The sequence below is a fragment of the Olea europaea genome, chromosome 16, assembly GCF_002742605.1.
Source record: "Olea europaea var. sylvestris chromosome 16, O_europaea_v1, whole genome shotgun sequence".
NCBI lineage: Eukaryota > Viridiplantae > Streptophyta > Magnoliopsida > Lamiales > Oleaceae > Olea > Olea europaea.
Window position 1 is genome coordinate 6,572,706 of NC_036252.1, and position 23,525 is coordinate 6,596,230.

The window sequence follows — 23,525 nt, forward strand, 5'->3', positions numbered from 1 at the left end:
AAGACTAAAAGAAAACTCAGTCATTAACTAAGTAAGAAATTCAAGAAATGGCTTTTACAATGTTATCCATCTTCCAGTCTAATACACCATTCTCCGGACGTTCTTGCTGCAGCCTGCGAAGAAAAACATGCAGCAACATCCATTTTCCAGCCTAGTACACCAAAAAATAAGCAATTTTTTCACACACACACACACAGTACAAGAATAAATATAAACAAGACGAAAAGACAATATTTCCATCTTAATTCTCGAACAAAATACAACATAAGAGCATACATGATCCAAGGTCGATCCTAAAACACATGAAAGTTTACATGTCACGATCCAAGTCCCAGTCAAATACGATACTATTCATCCAGTTTACAATCAAGATATGATCAACTAGGATTTTATTATAACAAAATTTCAGGAGGTCATTCATCAACATCATGAGATTCGGCTTCAACTGCCTCCAGTCTTTTACAGAAGCCCTCTAACTCTTCCTTACCGAACCAGTCATCTTTCATCTATAATGCAGCACCAGAACAAATTACACCTCATTAATACGGAGGAAACTAAGAGAGCATGTTTAGCAAAGTCAAAAAATAAGTAAACGCTAATCTTGAGGTACATTTTTGCCCTTCACACATATTTAGTCCATATTTGGCTGATGTTTATAAACTATTTACACACACAAACTACTTTTTATCAACACATTCAAGGAACCTATAAGTTTCCACCACACATTTCAATAATGTATTTTTTTGGAAACTCATTTTCAACCACACATTCTTCCATAAAATAATATTACACGTAAATCCAAAACTTTTCCTTAATTTTTAACCACAATTCTCCAAAAAAATCACTACTTCAAAACACATTTTCCTCCAAAATTTCATTTATTAAAGCCCAAACAAGGGCCAGATTATAATTTAAACAGTTTATAATCACTTTCCAAACATGCTTAAAGCTGTAATTTTCTTATTTTTTAGTAAAATGTTACTTGTTTCAAAGTAACTCTAACATGTCAAAACAAATAAGTTACTTATTTCTAATTACAATATAATAAAAACATTATTTATTTTAAAACTAGTTATTTACAAATAAACATTTTTAACTTATCCAAACAAGCTCTTCATTGTTCGATGATAATGGCCAAAGATTGTGGAAAAAAGGAACTCACAAAGTAAGGGTAGCCATCAGAAGTGCTAAAATTTTCCGGAGTATTCTGTAAGAATAGGTTGGCATAATACAGAACGAAAATGCCACATTCCTCACTGTTTGTCTGCTGTGGAACCTAAAAATCGTTTGTTCAATTGGTTAAATTGTCTAGTTCAAATACGGTATCAAGAATAAGCATGAAGAGCAAATCTACCTTAGGAACTAAAAGAGGAATTTTTGTAATTAGTTTCTTGTCCACCGGCCTCTCCTCTGTTTCATATATGTCTATGACAAGCCTGTGGAAGGAGATAATAAACATGCAAATATACTGAAATAAAATGCGTAGGGAGGCATGTCTTTGAAATCATTACTAATATTCATTTGAAAAGTACCTTCTTATTAGAGGTTCAAGCCCCCTATCCAATTCACGCAGTGAATTCAATAATAAAATGCACGGATTTCTAGTTTTTGACTCTGAACTTTCACCCAAGTGACAAAAGATTAGGAGATACCAGTGAGACCTAAAAAAAGGCATCTCAATTAGCGAATTCAATAATAAAATGCAGGGATTTCTAGTTTTCGACTCTGAACTTTCCCCCAAATGATAAAAGATTACAAGATACCAGTGAGACCTAAAAAAGGCATCTCAATTGGTAATTACAGGATACTAGGATAAACTTGAAATGAAAATTACTTGAAAGAACACTAACCATAAAACAATTGGAACCAAAACATATTCTTTTGAGAATATGTTGATTTTCTTAATCCACGTCAGCACCCTTTTCCGCCAATGATCATTTGTGTACATGGAAAACCATATACATTCCATAAATGTACACAAATTCCTTTTCTCTTCAGGAGATTCCTCCCATATTTTCCTGCATATTCCAAATTTCAATCACATAGTATAGCACATCAAAATGCTAGACAGTTATACAAAATATGAGATTAATTCATAAAACTTACAGAAAGCAGCGTTGGAATAATGCATCATTTATTTTTCCTCGTAGGTTCGAGGTTGTATTGCTAACCCCCCTTGATCGTCTAGCAGGACGAGAACGACGGGCAGGAATGCCTTTCAAGTTACTCGAATTTGTTTTATGTCTACATTTTCTCTTTTGACATTTGCGTGGACTTTGGCATTCCTCCACAATTTCTTCTGCAAAATCCCCTTCTATTACACAAATGGACAATCAACATTAATTAAAAGTTGAGAATCCCACTGATGAAGGCATATATCTTTACTTAAATCATATTAATTATTCAGTGTTAATCATGAACACAAGACCAAGATAGGCCAAATAACTGACCCTATCTCTCAATGTAGAAAACCTAAGGTTCAAAAAAGAAAATAAAGGATCAACAATGTGTCAGTAGAATTCCATTTGGCGGATTCGTATTGGGTTCCACGAAATGTGTGGATAATAAATGGATGGTTGTTGAATGTGTAATTGAAATTAATATTCGACTATGACGGAATAGAAAAAGGAACTTATAAGTAACTTTTTAGCTTAGCTTGACACAGGTTTTATACGCAGAGGTTGGACTCAGACTTGACACATTATAGGCAAGTTAGGGAATGGCTCATAAGTAGTCCAAATTATAAATAGATAGAATGAGTTTTGGATAAGTGGGTATTACTCGTGGTCCAATGAAATGTGTGGATAAAAAGTGATTTGACCAAAAGTGTTTATAATTAAACACTTGCCAAACAAGGGCTATATCTTCCAAACAACTTCCAACTCTGATGGTGTTACATCCTCATACCCACATTTCCACATATAACCAGGCTTCCTGCCCAATTAGGGTCAAGGCTGGCAGTTACCTGGAATAACAAGCTGCATTTTAACCCTTAAGCACCAAACAATGACTTCTCAAGTGCCACATGATACCAGATGACTGCTATTCAATTGTATCAGATGGTAGATCATGTAGAGAAATTACAAGTACCACAATAAGTGGCTATATTAGAAGCAAGACGGCTAAACATTTATAAGATACAAGTACTATATGTCTATAAAAGTATATCGAGAAAGTCTGTTTTCAGTTTTCTTAATCTGATTTCTCCCCATAATGAGATACGAGTTTTTCAAAAAGACACCGTTGGACCTGAACAAAATGTCAAGTTTTTTCCTCATGCCTACACTTAATATCAGTTCAACTTAGAAATTAAGATCTTTCACTAGTTTTTACACGTTTCTCCTCCAAAACAACTTCAGAGGCAAATTCTTTTAGACACTATATATCCAAATTTTATGAATAAGATTGGAACATAAGTAATTTCATTACTGCAGAAGCTTGGCATCTCAAGAACATGAAATTTGGTTACGGGGAGGGGGGTGTCATGATGTTTGAGGTATAAAGCAGCAAATGATACAAAGTTAACACAAAACCCATATTTAGAATGTTGACGATGTCATCAAGTTACCAGCCGTATGAAGTAACTCAGCAGTTCGCCTCTTTGCAACTCTTCCCCTAGATCTTTGTCCACGGGGAATGAATAAAAACGGTGCCTGACTGTTCTCTGTCTTCTCAAGTCCACCTAATATTGCAACAAGTAAAGCAATGTATCATACTCAAATATCTTCACCATTCGTCAATATTTATGACAAAGACCCATTTGTGAAAACTGATCATCATCCGACAATGTTCCCTTGATTTCCAGCATTTGCATTAGAAAAAAAGAACATCTATATAAGAGAGAGAGTGTGTGTGTACCATCCGAAAATGTTCACTTGATTTCCAGCATTCGCATTAGAAAAAGTGCATAAGGGAATGGATGATGCTGACAGCAAGCTGTGAATTGGTGATTGGCTGTTTAGGTTATAACTGGGCTGAAGAAAGAGACTGAATCAAGAAGGTTTGGTCGAAGAGTTTGCAGGGAAATGGGAGCTGTCATATTTGACAATAAGTAATTTAAAGTCCATTTTAAATAGCTCGCGAGGAGAAAATCAGGTGAACAGTTCAATTGCATAGGAAGGATCTAGTGAGGAATAAGAAGGACTCCACAACTTTCAATAAAATAATATTACACACAAATCCAAAACTTTTCCTTATTTTTTAACCACACATTTTCCTTCAATATACTATTCAAAAATACATTTTTCTACCAAAATGGGATTCAAACAAGGGGTAAGAACAAACGCTTTTAGGAAGGGAAGTGGGTGGTGTATTTATTCATAAAAGGCAAAAACAAAATACAAGCTTAAGAGGGTGGGCACATAATTATCCATTGAATTAATGAAAATAAGTGCAGCAAAAATAACAAGTCTAGCAGACTGGAAGCTAAAGGTTTAAGGAACATGTATTTCCATGTGATGTCATTGTACTCTTAGTCAACATACTTCACGTGTAGTATTCTGTAGGGTCATGACCACTCTCATAGACACCATCATTTTCAAAATTATGCCTATGTTGCTTGGACTCTCCATTTTGAAGAAAGTATCCATGTAGAAAAACAAAACAAGGATAAAGGGTACGGAGTCCTTGACAGATCCTTTATACCAATAGAGAATCTTTTATATCATTTTTGTTATTTTCGTATTGGATTTGAAATGATTTCTAATTTGTATATCACTTTTCTAGACTTGAAATGAAACCCAAAGTGGAGAGTACAAGTTGCAAATGAGGAGTTTCTTTTCCAAAATATTTGGTTTAAGTGATCATGAGACAATAATTCACTAGAAGTCGTAAGAATTTGAATGTTTACAACATGTAACAGATTTAGTTAAAAAGAGCAAAAATTTCCAGCGAGGTCATCATCATTACTGGAATTGCATTCTATACTAAAAGACATGCCAAAATTCTAATATATCAAACAATTTATAAAGGAAAATGAACAATTCCATCTACACATGATAGTGTGATTCATCTTAATGATCACGAGATTGACATTTACTAGAATTTGTAAGGAAAAACTTGGATTATTTACAAGAAGGTACTAATCTAGTATAAAAGACGAGTTCCCAACAAGATCGTTGATATGACCGCAAATCTCAAATCTTGCTCTTAGATGAAAATACAGGCTGAAATTTATTTATCATATTTGTCTTCTCCTATTGAAAAAGATGGCACCATTAATGAACCAAAAAATAAAATACAACCAACCCACACGAAATAAACATAAATAAGACTTAAAAATCTTCCTACGCCACGAAATTTAAACACAATTTTATTATTTTTTATTTTTTTATTATTATTTTTTTATGACCGTGGGTGTCCGGCAGCTTACGCGCATCGACTAATCACAAGAACAGCGGGGTAATCACATCAGTGCATTGAGGGAACTCGAACCAGTGACCATTGGGAGCAAACCTAAGGCTGACCACTGAGCTAGTTGAAATTTAAACACAGAATTGGGGAAAAAAACACACTGATATGCATATTCTACAGTATTTTATTTTTTTGTATTCAACAAATGAAAAGAAAACATACCGTCTTCTCGATCCAAACTCTTTGTCTCCACTAAACCCTTGTCCGCTTTTTCACCTTTTCCTGGTTTTCATGAAGAAAGAAAATATTCAATGAACCCCCACATTGTTAAAAAAGGGAACAAAAAACGAAATCGTTATAGAATTTCGTTATAAACACTGAATCAAAATCGATTATTTTGCCTGAAATTTGAGATAAGATCTTCCTGAGATAAGAATGGCGTTCCGTTTCATCAGTCTTCGTCCTCCTTTCATACGGTACTAGTTTGATATCCATTGGCGAATGTGTTTTAGAAGTGTGCTTGTTTGAGCCGAATCTAAAGTAATTCTTCCGTCCCACTTAATTGAATTGTTTCGAAACGTCGTCGGAAAATTAACTTTTATAAAAAAAAATTCTAATTTATCCCAATTTAATTTTTAATATGTATTAGTAAATTATTGTTAAAATTAATAAATAATTTGAATAATTTAATTTGAAGAACAAGGAATGAGAGTTGTTCCATGTTTCTAAAAAGTTGGAAATATGTTTATTTGGATGATTTTGATAAGTTGACATATTAAGTGAAGAAAATTGAATAAAGAGATATTAATAAAAAAGAAAACAAAATATTATAAATTAGAAAACGCGCGTATATATTCAAGAGAAGAAAAAAGGAAACATAGCTTATATAATTGGAACGGAGAAAGTAATGGATTTTGAAATATTGATTTTTGGTTAATCGGCACAAAGTGTCCTCACGTTTAAATGTTATTGTGCAAAACGATCGTACCTTTCATTTTTTTGGAACTTTTACCTTTACATTCACTTTTTATTGCGAAATCATTTTCATGAAATTTCTCTTGTAAAATGACAAATATATACTCATTTAAATAAAACAATAAAAAAAAGTTAGGGTTTGCTTGAGCTACATTATTTTCAAAAAAAATACATTCTTCAACAGTGATTTGACATCATTTCATCCACACATTATTCAATTAAAATAATATCACACATAAATTAAAAAAATTTCATTATTTTTTAACCACACATTTCCTATTAATTTGACATGAAAAATACATTTTTTTGCCTATAATATGGTTCAAACATAAATTTAAAGAATAAATTACAATCATATTTCCAAACTTTTTTAAAAAATGCAAATGAGATTAAATAAATTATTATAAGGATAATTAGCAGAAAGCGTCCCTATCTTTCATTATTATTGTGTAAAACAGTCATACATTTCATTTTTTGATATTTTCACCATTTTTTTAATAGTTCATTGCAAAAATCATTATTTTCATCCACCTTCTCAATTAAAAACTATAAAATGACAAATATACCCTTCTCTTAAAATAAACAAAAAGAAAGAGAAGAAAAATAAAGCGTCAACCTATAGGGTTTATCGTTTTTCTAATTTCTTCTCTAGTCGAGTGTGACAAATAGTCAATTTTGAAAGAACTTATTGTCAATCTCTTTCAGATATGAATTTTTACTTTTTTTAAAATTTTGGAAATATAGTTATAATTTGTTCTTTTTAAATTTTTTTTTATCCAAAAAGGAGTATATATTTGTCATTTTATAGCTTTTAATTGAGAAAATAAATGAAAATAACGATTTTCACAATGAAACATGAAATAAATGTGAAAATATCAAACAAAATAAAAAGTATAAACGTTTTGCACAAAAATAATGAAAGGTAATGACGTTTTGTGCTACTTACCATTTTAGCCCATATTTGGGTTCCATTATTTATTCATTAAAATGAAAAATATGACTGTTATCCATCACATCAAACCACCAAATTTGATTTTCTATCTGTTATGTGGGGCGCGTAACGGGTATATTTTTCATTTTCATTCTTCCAAAAATGATAAACAAACGGGGGCTTAATAATTTATTTAAACTCATTTGTACTTTTTAAAAAGTTTGAAAACATGATTGCAATTCATTCTTTATTTATTTTTTAAGTGTTATATTTAAATAGGGAGTGTATTTGTCATTTTATACGAGAAATTTGGTGATATTGATGATTTTCGCAATAAAATGTGAAAGTAAGGATAAAAGTGCCAAAAAATAAAATGCTGGAACATTTTGGACAATAACATTGAAATGTAAGAACGTTTTGTGCTAGTTGCCCTTGATTTTTTAGAGACGTATTATTGAAAAGTATAGACAAATTTTAAATTCATGTACAAAATATTTTATTGTGAGAATATATAATTAAAAATAAATTTGAGAAAAAATATATTATGTTTTAATGGTTGTCAAACATGGGCTTATTAGGATAAGAATAATGCTATTTATATATAAATAATTACATAATGATTTACATATAAATAAGGTGTAAAAAAGAGAGTGGAGAAGTATATATAAATTTTTTAATAATTTGATTGAAGAAATTTCTGACTCGATCATACCTTAACACATTATATGTATCTAGCTTTGGTTTGGTAAAATTTTTGAAAAATCAAAATTTATTTTGAAATTAAAAGATTAAATGTATTTTTGATTTGCTGTTTTCAAGCGACTTTCAACCTTTAGTTCTTCAAAATATTGGATATGTGTTTAGTATGTTATTTTTTTTAAATATATTTTCGAAAATAAGGATAAATTTATAATATAAACCTCAATTCACATTTTTCACATTTCGAGTATTTTCAATGAAAATTCTAAAAATGCTCAAAACACGGAAAAAAGAGCATTTAAGTAAAATTTAAAATTTTTAAAAATAAAAATACAAATTTTTAACAAATAAAATTTAAAAATTATAAAACATTAAAATTCAAAATAGTAAAATAAAAAAATAAATTTGATAGATTCTAAAAAATTAAATTTAAAATTCTGAAAAATAAAGATTATAAAAATCTCTAGAAAAATAAAAAATAAAAATAGTTTCAACTCTTAATAATTATTTAAATAGAAATGCTTAAAAATATTTGAATGAACATAGAATAAATTATTTTAAGTCACAATGAAAAGATCAAATGTCGAATACTTTTATTTTTCTCAAATTGGAATATGTAATATCATAATAATGGTATCCACGCATTAGTTTTTATTTTTATTTCCTATATTTAAAATTTAATTTATCATTTATTATTTTGTTTTTTAGTAAGAAAAAATAGTATAAAATTCACCAACTTTAAAATATATATCGAAGCACGAATCTAACGGGCCCTAAACCCCTATTTGATGGAGATTAAAATTATATTTTTAATAAGTCCTTGTTCAATGCCCATTATTTTCATTAAAATGAGTTTTGTAATGATATATTTTTAGAGACTGTCTGGTTAAGAAGTATGAAATTTTTCTAAATTTATGTGTAAAAGATTTTGAAAATGAGTTTTGAAATAATGAGAATCAAACAAATGGTAGTGTTTTTTTTTTTTTTTTTTTTTTTTTTTTTTTTTTTTTTTTTTTTTTTTTTTTTTTTTTTATCAAGATTGGTGAATAAGTGGTTAAAAAGTTAAAAATTTCATGAAATATGTTGTTAAGATTAAATGTTGACTTTGATTAAGATTAAAATATAAATTTTAATTCCTATCAAACATGACTAATTTTTTTTAATGTTTTGGATAATTTTTTAAACAGATTTTGTCTAATTTAGATAATTTTTAGGAAATATTTTATCTAATTACAGTAGATTTTAGAGAAAATTGATAAAGATGGTTTATTCAATAAATTCTTCTATAAAAAGCAAAATTCTTGTCAAATGGACTTGAGACCAAGATACGTAAATATCACCCCAACCACCAATTGAGGGTAAGGGCTCATTTGGTTTAGCTTTAAATCATATATTTTTTAGTAGATTTTAATAACCCGCCGCATTGCTAGGATTGAGTTGGTCCATTCCCAATTTTTATAAGGGAAAATTTCACAACTTAGGTATTAACTATGGACCACTTCAATTTTTCAGGTTTCGAATTCAAAATTCAAAATTCAGGTGATAAATAGATAATTAAAAATATTTTATTAATTAAATATATTGATATCACAATTATAAAATTAATAGTCAAATGTACGTACTTATAGATCACAACTTATTTATTGGCAATATTTTATCAAATCAATTGGTCACAAATTATTTCTTTATTACAAATAAAAAAATTCACATGTCACAATTTATTTCGTCGGTAACAAATTAAAAAATTCATAGGTTACAGGTTATTTGTTGTTCACAAATTATAAAATTAGTTGGTCACAATTTATTTATCAGTTACAAATCACAAATTTTATAAGTCACAACTCAAATTTTTAGGTAATATATTATTTAATGGACACAAATTATCGTTTTCAAGTTACTTATTGGTTACAAAATAACCAATTTATTGATCGCAATTCAAATAACTAACACTCTTAAACCACCGCCACTACCAAATCCAACAAACTCGTGTCAAATCCACCACAATTAGACCCACTGCCAATCCAACAAAACCCACCATGACCGCTAGATCCACTATTACCGTCACCAACAAAAACAGAAGCCAAATCACTTTAGAGAAATGCCAAAAATTGGTAAAACACTACAAATTGAAGAAAATTCCAGATTATCGCTACATCCGGCGATCTGTGATCGACTCAGCTGGAAAGTACAGATTACCGTAGGACGCTGCGTAGTTGCTACGCCTTTGATGCCTCCCTAGTACAGATCGTAGCAAGGTATAGCGCCACCACTACCTGCACGGCTACCACCTACATGACCATGACCATTTGCAAACCATCAAACATGACCAACAAGCCATGCAAAATATCGACTCAGGAGCAGACCAGAAAGATACAACCCAAAAAAATATCCAATAGTTAGCAATCTCGTCGTTCATTGGCACCTAATTTGCCGTTGTACAACGATTGTTGCTATGGCAGATCATCACCGCCTGATCTGCCACTTGACAGTGGTAGTGCTGCAGTAGATCATAGATGTTGTACAGCGTTGAAGAGCTTAGGCCTATATTGATGTCACAGTTATACAATTAATATTCAAACGTACGCACTTATAAATCAAAACTTATTTATTGGCAACATATTATCAAATCAATTGAATACCAATTATTTCTTTATTACAAATAAAAAAATTCACAGGTAACAAATTAAAAAATTCATAGGTCACAGGTTATTTGTTGTTCACAAATTATAAAATTAGTTGTTTACAATTTATTTATCAGTTGCAAATCACAAATTTTATAAGTCACAACTCCAATTTTTAGGTAATATATTATTTAGTGGACACAAATTATCATTTCCAAGTTACTTATTGGTTACAAAATAACCAATTTATTGGTCGCAATTCAAATAACTAACTCTTAAACCACCACCACCACTACTAGATCCAACAAACTCGTGTCAGATCCACTGCCAATCTAACAAAACCCACCACGATCGCTAGATCCACTATTACCATCACTAACAAAAACAGAAGCCAAATCGCTTCAGAGAAACGCCACAAATTGGTAAAACACTACAAATCAAAGAAAATTTCAGATCGTCGCTACATCCGGCGATTTGTGATCGACTCAGCTGAAAAGTACAGATTACAGTAGGACGCTGCGTAGCTGCTACGCCTTCAATGCCTCCATAGTACAAATCGTAGCAAGGTACAACGCCACCACTACCTGCACAACTACCACCTGCATGACCATGACCATTTGCAAACCATCAACCATAACCTACAAGCCATGCAAAATATCGACTCAGGAGCAGACCAGAAAGATACAACCCAAAAACAAATCCAATAGTTAGCAAACTCGCCGTTCATTGGCACCTAATTTTCCGTTGTACAGCAATTGTTGCTATGGTAGATCATAACCACCTTATTGGCCACTTGACAATGGCTGTGCTGCGGTAGATCATGGTTGTTGTACATTGGAGATGCGCTTAGGCCCCCGTCGCTCGTTGCTTCAAAGGGAGGCCGCTGTGAGTGTTGTTCCGACTTGCCTCCAATGATGGTGTGTGATAAAGAAAAAGAAGAGAGAAGATAGAGGATATAGAGAAAAGGTAGAAGAAAGGAAGAGAATAGAGAGATTAGGGTTTGTAATAAAATATAGTAGGGGTGGATAGAGGTGTGGTAGGCGTGAAATTAATTCAATTTTATAATATTATTATTTATATTAAAATTTTTAATTATAACCTAAATTTTGAATAAAAACTTCCAAATTAGAAACTCGAAAAACGTGTATAGATCTAATTACCACTTTTTATAATGCACAGGGCCAAATTTGGTCGACTTCCCATTTTCACGGGCTAATGGCCCAAGGATGTAGCCGTGTAGGCCTCTTTTTTGTTAATGGCTTTTTTATTTTATTCTTATTTCCTTTTTCACACATTTATGGCACAATCTTGATAGGACCCTAACGTTAACAAGCCAAGTTCGGGTTGTGATTACGCCCAAAGTATAACGTGACGATTATAATATAGTTTTAGGATGTCGTATCCACATGGAGATGGGAAAATAGTTCAAAGGTTCAAAAGTTAGGATTTTTCGTTATGAATTTGTATGAAAATAGTGTACCAATTTGAAATGTGTTTTAAATATCAAAATGTAAGATAGCGAAGCACTGGAAGTCCCTCAATTGTTTCAGCCTAATTAATGTAAGTCACTTATGTGTTTTACCCAATTAAAAATTTCTCGTTCGTATGGCATACAAAATCCCTTTGATCCGACAATAGTTCTAAAATTTAAGATTTCCAACCAATACTAGACACATTGTTTTAATCTATTGAAATCAAATCCAAAAATAATCATATACAATATGCATAAAATTGTAAAGGATTACACCAATAAGTAAATGAAATTAACATTCAATGAATAGTTCAATTCTTCGATAGAAAGAACATGATTAATTCTATAAAGAACTTAATACAAATTAAATCAATTTCATTACGTACTCATGAAAAAAAAAGAAAAAAAAGAAATCACAATCTTAGAAATGTTTTAATAATAAGAATAATAACACATTCATGAAGAAACATTAAAATACCGACGCCAATCGAGTTCGTTCGTAGCTTCGCTTGGTTGTTCTTAGCCTTCCATGGAGTTACTTGGCCAAAGATGAGAGAAAAAATGGAGTCCCGATTCAATCCCCCACGTTCTGGAGTGTTTTTGGACTTAAGAAACATGTCAAAACGTGTTTCCATAAGTGATGATGTCAATTTAGGAATCTGGCAAATTTGGTCTCGGAGGATAACTATGCGACCGCATAGTTATAAGCCATGCAGTGGCATAAAACAAATGTGTGGCGCCCAAAAGTTCCTTGGACCTTTCTATGCGGTCGCATAGTTCAAATTTTTTTCGCCGGACAATTTTTAGTATTTTGGCCATAACTTTTCATCTCGATGTTCGATTGAGGTGATTCAAGTTGCTTTGGACAACTAACTCGAAGGGCTATAATTTTTCTTCAGAGTCACTTTCCAATTCAATAATTTTTCATGTAAAAAATGGGTCTTAAAATGAGGCTGAAAACCGGTACGTAACTTTTTCAATTGGAAATTGATTTGTGAAGATGTTATGGTCATATTTCACTTATTTTGACTTCAAATTACACCCAATTGACTCCTAAATTTCATCATTCCATCACCCGTCTCATTATGGATTATTTGCAACTCGATCTCTAAATTTTCACTTTCTTCCACTTTGGCCCTTTCTACTCATTTCTTCCAAATTCCACATTTTCCATCAAATTGGGATCTAGATCAAAACATAAGAGTAATGGGTGTGTTTTGACATCAAATAATTATACGAATGCAATAATTAAAAGGGAAAATATCATATTTTACACTCTTACCAGACTCTCCAACTTGCTTATTGCTAATCCCTAACAATTTAATGCAAAACGAGAAAATGAGTGATTGGTCCATGATACGAATGAAATTATTAAGTTCTAACTTAACTACAATTCATGCTCTTTTCAAACTCAACATCACAAGAATTTAACAATGCCATGATCATCAAGATATCAAAAACACTTGCTAAATGTGTGAGTGTGTGTTAAGTCATAGCCATCTTATCACCAACCCTAACACATGCAACATTAATTATGTCTCGAGCGGAAAGTTCAGCTCCACAACTCACGGGTATCGAAGTGTTTAGCGCTATTTTTTCTTTATGGAGCTGAGAAAAGGATACACTCAGAATTTGGAGGCTTAAATGTTTATGAATGAGCAACAAGCGATTGATCTTATGATAGACATACTGTCAAATGAAAATTCATCACTTTCTTACCACAATCATACTTGGAATCAAAATAGTCAATGTAAAGGGTTGTAATGTGGTTTGGGTTTGGCTGTATGAAAATGAGGATATAAAGATTAAAGGACTTCCAAACATGCAGTTAGACATCTCATCAAGTATCTCGATAGATTACATCTTTCAATCAATACACTCTTCAATATTTGAACCCCAAAATCAATCAATTTTTTTGTCTCTTTTGTCTTTTTTTTTTTGTTTTTTGTTTTTTTTTAAAGGTGTTTTCCTTGAGCACATACTAACTCTTATTATTTTCTTGCTTCTATTTTTCACAAATAAGCATTTAATACTTATTACACGCTTGGAAGTAAAAAATTGGGTAAATACATGGATAGACTATACTCCAATGTGGAGAAGTATGTATAACATGGGTGTATGAAGAAAATGCTATACATGTGTGTATGGCTCAACATGGTTACTAGGGGTTGTAATTATTGAAAAAGAATGCTTGAAAGGCTTATATGTTAATTCTAAATTGACCTTCATCATTTCCCAAGTAACTTACCATCTTATCACAAATCATATATTCTCAAAAGAGTTTCCAATTGACAAATCAATAACTGTTCATGGCTATTTTAGTGCAATGTGGCTCTCGATCCTCACTAACTCTCACAAGAAAACTTTAGCAAGAAACTATTCTAGCTTCGTGTGTTAAACCACTATCTTACCACAAGACTTGTGTGCGCTAAAAGATTAAGCAAATGTCTCAACATCCAAACTTTCATAAACAACATTAATTCCTAGAGGCATATATTGTCATTCAAGAACATGTAATGAATTAAGGACTTAAAAAAAATTTAGACCAAAATTCCAGGTAAATCATAAAATTCACAATAAAATTTAAGTTAAACTCTCCCCCCATCTAAACATTGCATTGTCCTTAATGCAAAAATATGTTTGCCAAATAAAGGTAAGGAAAGATGTTACCTGAGTGCTGAAGCGAATCACATGAGCAAAAGTATAAGAAGCTTAAAAGTCTCCAATGGAAAGAGTGATGCAGAAAATGAAAATAAACTAAAAAAAAAATGCAAAACACACTAAAAAAAAATCTAAAACTAATATACAGAAATACAAAGTGAAAAATGTACCTGAAGTGTGTCATGGGTGGTAAACTGGGTCTGCAAGAGGAATTTCTTCCAATGCAGGCACCTGTTGCCCATATAGTATTTTGAGTCTCTGTCCATTCACTTTGAATACCCTACCATCATTAGGGTCCTCAATTTCAACCGTCCCATTCTCAAAAACTCGTGTTACGACAAAGGGACCAGTCCACCTAGAGCGGAGTTTTCCCCAGTGCTTGTAAAGTCTAGAATCATACAAGTACACTTTCTGGTTTTGTTCAAAAGTTTTTCTCACAATGTTTTTATCATGAAATGCTTTCATTTTTGACTTGTAAATTCTAGAACTTTCATAGGCATCATTTCTTGACTCCTCTAACTCACTTAATTGAAATTTTCTATGTTTACCTCCCTCTTTTAGATCAAAGTTGAAGTGTTTAATGGTCCAAAAAGGCTCAGTGCTCAAATTTGATAGATAAATAGCAAGGCTTTCCAAAGATTAGTCTATAAGGTGACATGCCTAGGGAAGTCTTAAAAGCTGTACGATAAGCCCAAAGTGCATCATTTAGTCTTAACGACCAATCCTTACGATTAGGGTTTACCGTCTTTTCGAAAATTTGTTTAATTTTCCTATTAGCCAATTCTACTTGTCTACTAGTTCGTGGGTGATAAGAAGTGAAAATTTTATGAATCACCCCATACTTTTTCATTAGTGCCTCAAATGAACAGTTGTGAAAGTGTGTGCCTCTATTACTAATGATAACATGTGGTGTACCAAATTGAGACAAAATATTTTCTTTAAGGAATTTAACAACCGTTTTATTGTAATTGGCTCTACAAGAAACTGCCTCTAACCACTTAGACACGTAGTCTACAACTACAATGATGTATAAATAGCCAAAAGAGGGTGAAAGGGTTCCATAAAGTCAATGCCCCAACAATCAAACACTTCAACTACCAAAATGGGATTTAAAGGCATCATATTACGGTGGGAAATAGCACCTAGTTTTTGACACCTCTCACAATGTGGGCTAATAAAAATCACACTGCAAAATTTTGCAGCAGTCTTTTTCATAGAAAAGTGGCCCCCACAAGCTTGGGTATGACAAAAATCTAGTACACTGAATATCTCCTCATCAGGAACACGTCATTTCAATATTTAGTCGGGGCAATACTTAAATAAACAGAGGTCATCCCAATAAAAGTTACGTACCTCAATCAAGAATATTCTCTTATCCTGTGCACTTCACTCCTTTGGAATTTCACCTGTAGCTAAGTAATTCGCAATATTAGCAAACCATGGTAGAGAAGAGATAATAAATAAATTTTCATCGGGAAATTCATCTCTAATTGGCAAGGTGTTTGAGTTATCTTCAAAGGTCAGCCTTGATAGATGGTCTGCTACAACATTTTTCACTCCCTTTTTATCTTTGATAATGATGTCAAGTTCTTGCAAAATCAAGATCCAACGTAGTAGTCTTGCGTTAGTATCTTTCTTTGCAATAAGGTGCTTAAGGGCTGCATGATCTGTGAAAACAGTAATGGGAGAGCCAATCAAATAGGATCGAAATTTATCAAGCACAAAGATTACCGCTAGTAATTCTTTTCAGTGGTGGAATAATTCATTTGAGCACTATTTAGAGTTCTACTAGAGTAGTAAATCACAAAAGGCTTACCTTCTTTTCGTTGCCCTAGAACAGCACTTACCGCAAAGTCACTATCATCACACATAATTTCAAATGACAATGTCCAATTAGGTAATTGCATTATGGGTGCGGAGGTGAGTTTACCAATCAACAATTCAAATACATTTTGACCTTCAGGTGTCCATTCAAAAGTCACATCTTTGTTTAGCAAGTTACATAGGGGTCTAAATATATATGAAATTTTTTGTATAAATCTCTTATAAAAATCTGCATGATCAAGAAATGATCTAATATCCTTTACTGTCTTGGGTGTAGGCAATTTAGAGATCAATTCAATTTTTGACTTATCTACTTCTATCCCTCTTGAAGAAATAACATGCCCTAAGACAATACTGAAAGACACCATGAAATGACATTTTTCTCAATTCAAAACTAAGCCTTTTTCTTCATATCTAGCCAAGACTCTTTTCAAATTTAATAAACATACATCAAAGGAGGTCCCAAAAATAGTCAAGCCATCCATAAAAACTTCCATACAATCCTCTACCATATCACTAAACATACTCATCATACATCTTTAAAATGTGGCAGGGGTATTGCAAAGTTCAAATAACATTCTACGAACTGCATAAGTACCAAAAGGACACGTTAATGTGGTTTTTTCTTGCTCTTCTAAAGAAATCTCAATTTGATAATGTCCTGAATATCCTCTAGAAAACAGTAAAAGGGATGATCAGCCACACGTTCAAGTATTTGGTCCAAAAAGGGAAGGGAAAATGGTCTTTGTGAGTGGTAGCATTTAACTTCCTATAATCAATGCACATGCGCTAACCAGTTACCGTTTTTGTAGGGACCAATTCACCTACTTTATTTTTTACTACAGTGACACCTGACTTCTTGGGAACTACCTGTGTAGGGCTAACCCATTTACTGTATGCAATTGGGTAAATGATTCCTGTGTCTAGCAATTTAAGCACCTCATTCTTTACCACTTCTTTCGTTGTGGGGTTTAGCCTACGTTGTGGGTCTCTCATAGGATTAGCCCCTTCCTCTATATGAATCCTATGGGAACAAATTAAAGGACTAATACTTTGATGTCGGCTATGGTCCACCCTAATGCAGATTCGTGTTCATTCAAAATGTCTAAAAGTTGTTTACATCGTAATGGATCCAATTTTGACAAAATAATGACAGGAAAGGTATCACCGATCCAAGGAACACATATTTCAGTCTTGTAGGAAGTTGTTTCAATTCTAGACTAGGGCTTTCAATACTTGATGGTTTCTGTCCTCCAGTCCTTTTTGACGATTCCTCAAACTTGGGTTGCCATGTGAAGTCCTGTGGTCCTGCAATTTTGCAAAAATAGCACAAATGTTAGCATACTCATCAAAATCAAAACCACATGAAATTTCAAAATTTAGGATAAAAGAGTTCAAAGGATCATAATCAATTGTTGTGGATGAGTCCTCCTGAGTGAATATATCAATCATGTAGGTTTGATGGCATTCATCATCTTCAGTAGGTTGTTTGGTGACATGAAAAATATTGACTTCTAGAGTCATATTTCCAAATGTCAGCTTCATTAGACCATTCCTACAATTGATAAGAGTGTTAGCTGTAGTAAGGAAAGGTCTACCAAGTATAATAGGGATTTTAGAGTTAACATCTACCTCAACCTTCACATCCAATACCAAGAAATCAACGAGATAATAAAATTTATCAACCTGAACTAATACATCCTCAACTACTCTCCTTGGTTGTATGGTGGACCGATCAACTAATTGTAGAACCACTGAGGTGGGTTTTATCTCTCCTAGACCTATAACTTGTATATAGCATAGGGCATGAGGTTGACACTAGCTCCTAAATCAAGAAGGGCTTGTGCAAACTCATGATTCCCAATGACACAAAAAATGGTAGGACAACCAGAGTCTTTATACTTTGGTGGGATTCTTTGTTCTATCATAGCACTCACTTGCTCAGTTAAGAAGGCAATTTTTTTTAATAGATGCTTCCTTTTTACAGTGCATAAGTCTTTAAGGACTTTGGCATATGTAGGAACTTGAGAGATCACATGCAAGAGAGACAAATTGATTTTGACTTGTTTCAAGTGTTCTAAGATTTCATTATGTTGACCTGTTGATTTCAAAGTGGACTTGAGAGTTTGAGAAAAAGGCATTCTAGCTAGGGTTTCACTACTTCCTCACTAGGACTGCTCTCATTAGGCTCATTTGGCTCTTTTTCGTTCTCTCTAGGTGAAGAGGTTGGTTCTACAACCTTCCGTGATCTAATGGTTATGGCATTCACCTCCTTAAAATTGGTCTCTTCGGATCCTGAGATTTGTGTCATGTGCTGCCCTTTTGAGTTTGGTTGAGTTTAAGCTGGAAGCTTTTCACGTTCCCTTATAGCTAAAGCATTGGTTAACTTTGACATATGATTCTTTATCTCTTTGTTTTCCTTAACTAAATGGCCTATCATAGTCTCAAATTTTTTTTATTTCTTTTACCCTATGCCTCAATAAATGCATGTAAAGTATCTTCTAAAGAATTCCTCGATGATGTGGGTTGACGTGGGGGTGCATTGTAAGCTCTATTGGATTGGGTATGCAGTTGGTTCTCAGACTTTCAGCTAAAGTTGGGATGATTCCGCCACCCTAGGTTGTAAGTCTCGGAGAAAGGGTTGTAGGGCTTTTGACATACGCCTAAAGTATTACAGTGTTCCTCATAAAGTCCCCTCATCTCAGTATAAGTAGCACACTCTCGTGCTAGATGATTCATGCTACCACACACAAAACAAAACCCTTCAGACTCAACAAGGGAAACAACATGTGTAGGTTTTGAATCTTTAGCACGTAGAGCTTCTAATTCTTTAGTGAGACTTTCTACCTTGGCTCTAAGGTTTTTTTCCTCCCTAAGGTCATAAATGCTGGTGCTAGTAGAGTTTCCCTGAGGTCATGACCTATTGGTGCTATCGGAAGCATTTGGTCTAGTCCAAGTGTGAGCCTTTTCAGCTAAGTCGTCTAGATACTCTATGGCTTCATCCTGGTCTTTTTGTAAGAAGTCTCCATTACACATCATTTCAACAAATTGACGCTTCCTAGATGTTAGACCCTCATAAAAGTAACTCATCACACGCCAACTCTCATATCCATGGTGAGGGCAAAGAATTTGCAACTCTTTGTATCTCTCCCAAACTTGGTATAAGGTTTCACTATCATTTTGGGCAAATGAGGAAATTTGCTTCTTAAGGGCAGTGGTCTTATGATGGGGGTAATATTTTCCAAAGAAGGCTTGGCCCAAGTTCCAATTGAATGTGGTTTCAATGAATATAACCAGCTTTTTGCTCATTTTTTGAGTGAAAATGAAAAAAATTTAAACCTGATTGTATCCATTGTACCACGTTGATTGTGGAAAGTTGCAACCACTTTCTCAAATTCTTGAATATGCACATACTAATTCTCATTTTCAAGTCCGTGAAAAATGGGAAAAAGTTGAATCATTCTCGATTTTAGGTCCATACTTGGCATATTGGTGGGAACATAATGCAAGATGGGATGGAAGTGCGTGTTGGGTGAAGGTAATCATGTAGGGTCCTATAGGGCGCATAGCCGTGCTCACTATTGCTCATTGTGTTGTGTAATGTGATGCTCGTGTTTACAGATGTAGAACCAAAAAGAGGGTTAGAAAGTAATTCAAACTCTAGTTGAGGTTTTGCAATGAATCGCTTTCGCTCGTCTCAATACCTGTTTATAAAGCACAAAAATGCAAAAATGTAAGAAATGACAAAATACAACTAAAATTAAATAACAAACTAAAAAGATAAAAGAGGAATGAGGTCACCCTTTTGCTCGAAAATCCTTTAATTATTTGTACTGTCTCCTCGACAACGGTGCCAAAATTTGATTATGCCCAAAGTATAACGCGGCGATTTTAGTATAGCTTTGGGGTGTTTTATTCATAGGGAGATGGAAAAATAATTCAAAGGTTCAAAAGTTAGGGTTTTTCATTATGAATTTGTATGAAAATAGTGTACCAATTTGAAATGTGTTTTAAATATCAAAATGTAAGATAGCGAAGCACCAGAAGTCCCTCAATTGGTTGGGCCTAATCAATGTAAATCACTTATGTGTTTTACCCAATTAATGATTTCTCATTCGTAATGCGTTGATTGGAAGATATGGCATACAAAATTCCTTTGACCTGACAATAGTTCTAAGATTAAGATTTCCAACCAACACTATATACATCATTTTAATCTATTGAAATCAAATTCAAAAATAATCATATACAATATGTATAAAATTGTAAAGGATTACACCAATAAGTAAATGAAATTAACATTCAATGAAGAGTTCAATTCTTCGATAGAAAGAACATGATTAATTCTATTAAGAACTTAGTACAAATTAAATCACTTTCATAATGTACTCATGAAAAAAAAAGAAAAAAAAGAAATCACAATGTCATAAATGTTTTAATAATAGGAATAATAACACATTCATGAAGAAACATTAAAATACTGATACCAATCGAGTTCGCTCATAGCTTCGCTTGGTTGTTTTTAGCCTTCCATGGAGATGCTTGGCCAAAGATGAGAGAAAAAATGGAGTCCCGGTTCAATCCCCCACATTGTGGAGTGTTTTTGGGCTTAAGAAACGTGTCAAAACGTGTTTCCATAAGTGATGACGTCAATTTAAGAATTTGGCAAATTTGGTCTCGGAGGATAACTATGTGACCGCATGGTTATAAGCCATAAGATCGCATAGAACAAATGTATGGCGCCCAAAAGTTCCCTGGACCTTTCTATGCAGTCGCATAGCTTTTGAACTATGCCACCTCATAGTTCAAAATTTTTTTCGCCGGATAGTTTTTAGTATTTTGGCTATAACTTTTCCTCCCATTATTCAATTGAAGCGATTCAAGTTGCATTGGACAGCTGACTCGAAGGGCTACAACTTTGCTTCAGAAATCACCTTCCAATTCGATCATTTTTTCGTGTAAAAAATGGGTCTTAACATGAGGCTGAAAACCAGTTCGTAACTTTTTCAATTGGGAATTGATTTGTGAAGATGTTATGGTCATATTTCACTTCTTTTGACTTCAAATTACACCAAATTGACTCCTTGCTTTCTTAAATCATCATTTCATCGCCCGTCTCATTATGGATTATTTGCAACTTGATCTCTGAACTTTCACTTTCTTCCACTTTGGCCCTTTTTACTCATTTCTTCCAAATTTCACATTTTCCATCAAATTGCGATCCAGATCAAAACATAAGAATAATGAGTATATTTTGACATCAAATAATTATAAGAATGCAACAATTAAGAAGGAAAAATATCATATTTTACACTCTTATCAGGTTGGCTCGATCAGTTTGACACCCCAACACAAAATATACGTGATGAGGGTGAGAAATGGGAAAATGTATATAGGGTCCCTACTCTTTTTGTTTTTCCTTTAAGCGTAGAAAAATGGGAAAATGCATATAGGGTCCCTAATCTTTTTTAGATGTGTAAATGGATCCTGAAACCTATCATTTTTTACCGTACAATCCCTAAGATTTGGGTAAATAGGGTGCGTTTGGTTTGCATTTCCATTTTTTGTTTTCAGTTTTGAATTCATTTTTAGTTTTCCCTTTTGAAGGACTATTTTCGAATTACAGAAAACGTATTTGGTTTGTTATTTTAAAAAACGATTTTTCAAAACAGAAAACTAAAAAATGCGTTTCATTTAAAATTTTTAGAAATTATTTTATAACATTTATTCAATTAATTTGATTATTTAGTAAAATATAATAATTTTGTGCTAATATATTATCAGATAATATATATTTTAAATTTGGTGAGTTTACTATTTTTTCTTGCTACAAAAATAAAATAATATATAATAAAATTTTAGAAATTGTTTTATAACATTTATTCAATTAATTTGATTATTTAGCAAAACATAATAATTTTATACTAATATATTACCAGATAATATATATTTTAAATTAGGTGAATTTACTAGTTTAAAAGTACTGTTGAACATCCCCTGGGTAAAAAAATATAAATAAAAATACAGAAAATAGAGTATTTTGAGCGTCTTCCGCATTTTGAGTTTTTTAACTGAAAACACTCAAAACGGAAAAAAAATCGTTTTGAGATTTCAATTATAAATTTTTCCTTGTTTTCGGAAATACATTTTTGAAAATGAGTAACCAAACACATTTTAGGCATTTACGAAAACTAAAACAGAAAACGGCTAAAAAAGGGCAAGCCAAACGTGTTCTAAGCAACTGAATGACCTTTGAATGGTTTTCGTTAGAAAACCATTAAATTTAATTTTGACTGAAATTTTCATCATTTTTAAGAAGGGCATAATAGTCTTTTTCAATTTAGTTAAAAGAATTAAGCCCCCGCTTGACATCCATTTTAATGGTTTTCTTATTATTATTATTTTTTTTTTCAGAAAATGAGTTTTGAAATAGTGATTTTTTGAAGAAAACATGGTAAAAAAACAAAAACAAAAAAGTTTAGAATTTACGTACAAAATAGTTTATTGCTTGAATACGTGGTTTAAAATAAGTTTAAGGAAAAACTTTGATTTAATAAGTGTCCAACATTGGCAAAAATAGTTTAAGAAAAGTAACAAAAAGTAAAAACAAAATCCTTCAAGCTTCCTTCATGGTGACAGTTTTATATGGCTACAATGATTTGTTTTGGTAGGTGTTATTTTGAGAGTGGTTGTGAGTTTGGAGTTGTAGACATTGATTTTTGGTGATGGTGGCAACGGTGGCACAAATTGCGATTTTGAATTTGTGTTCCATGGCATGTGGTTGGTGGTTGTTCCAACAATGGTTTGATGGTCGTGCGGATGTCAACAACATTGAAGGGTGATAGGGTCGGTGGCGCCATGGATCTTTAAAAATTCGAGTCATGCTATTTAGCGGAACTAATGTTAATCGTCAATCTGGATGACAATTGCATGATACCTATCAATTTGAAAATATTAATTTTGTTTGTCATTCCCTTGTCTAGGGTACACT

General features: G+C 32.6%; 2 protein-coding genes across 4 annotated transcripts; both read right to left on the reverse strand.

Annotated features, from left to right (window-relative positions):
- Nucleotides 1-211: 211 nt before the first annotated feature.
- Nucleotides 212-5,919, reverse strand: LOC111411923 (probable ubiquitin-like-specific protease 2A). 3 transcript variants are annotated; one of them, XM_023042600.1, is made up of 9 exons: nt 5,754-5,919; nt 5,575-5,634; nt 3,569-3,682; nt 2,107-2,299; nt 1,851-2,018; nt 1,533-1,661; nt 1,355-1,436; nt 1,163-1,276; nt 212-506 (listed from the first exon to the last, which is right to left on the reverse strand). In XM_023042600.1, the coding sequence occupies exons 1-9, from the start codon at nt 5,845-5,847 to the stop codon at nt 414-416; spliced, it is 1,047 nt and encodes a 348-aa protein (XP_022898368.1). In that variant the 5' UTR covers nt 5,848-5,919; the 3' UTR covers nt 212-413. The 3 variants fall into 3 exon arrangements, with proteins under 3 accessions (XP_022898368.1, XP_022898367.1, XP_022898365.1); XM_023042599.1 differs by having other exon boundaries at nt 2,107-2,311; XM_023042597.1 differs by having other exon boundaries at nt 2,107-2,314.
- Nucleotides 5,920-13,534: 7,615 nt separating this feature from the next.
- On the reverse strand, nt 13,535-16,581 carry LOC111412560. The gene is made up of 7 exons (XM_023043495.1): nt 16,527-16,581; nt 16,117-16,377; nt 15,371-15,727; nt 14,942-15,264; nt 14,461-14,532; nt 13,740-13,829; nt 13,535-13,657 (listed from the first exon to the last, which is right to left on the reverse strand). Exons 1-7 carry the CDS (start codon nt 16,579-16,581, stop codon nt 13,535-13,537), a joined length of 1,281 nt encoding a protein of 426 aa, XP_022899263.1.
- Between the last annotated feature and the right edge of the window lie 6,944 nt (nt 16,582-23,525).

Excerpts from the sequence above, each read along its gene's own strand:
- LOC111411923 (XM_023042597.1), bottom strand. The coding sequence starts at position 5,847 with ATGGATATCAAACTAGTACCGTATGAAAGGAGGACGAAGACTGATGAA. Across the intron at positions 1,662-1,850 it reads TTGGTTCCAATTGTTTTATG|GTCTCACTGGTATCTCCTAA; the intron begins GTTAGTGTTCTT and ends GCCTTTTTTTAG. Across the intron at positions 507-1,162 it reads CTGATGGCTACCCTTACTTT|ATGAAAGATGACTGGTTCGG; the intron begins GTGAGTTCCTTT and ends GCTGCATTATAG.
- LOC111412560 (XM_023043495.1), bottom strand. The coding sequence starts at position 16,581 with ATGTGTGATGATAGTGACTTTGCGGTAAGTGCTGTTCTAGGGCAACGA. Across the intron at positions 16,378-16,526 it reads TCTAGGGCAACGAAAAGAAG|ATCATGCAGCCCTTAAGCAC; the intron begins GTAAGCCTTTTG and ends CTGTTTTCACAG. Across the intron at positions 13,830-14,460 it reads TAGCGCACACAAGTCTTGTG|CCAAACCCAAACCACATTAC; the intron begins GTAAGATAGTGG and ends ATTTTCATACAG.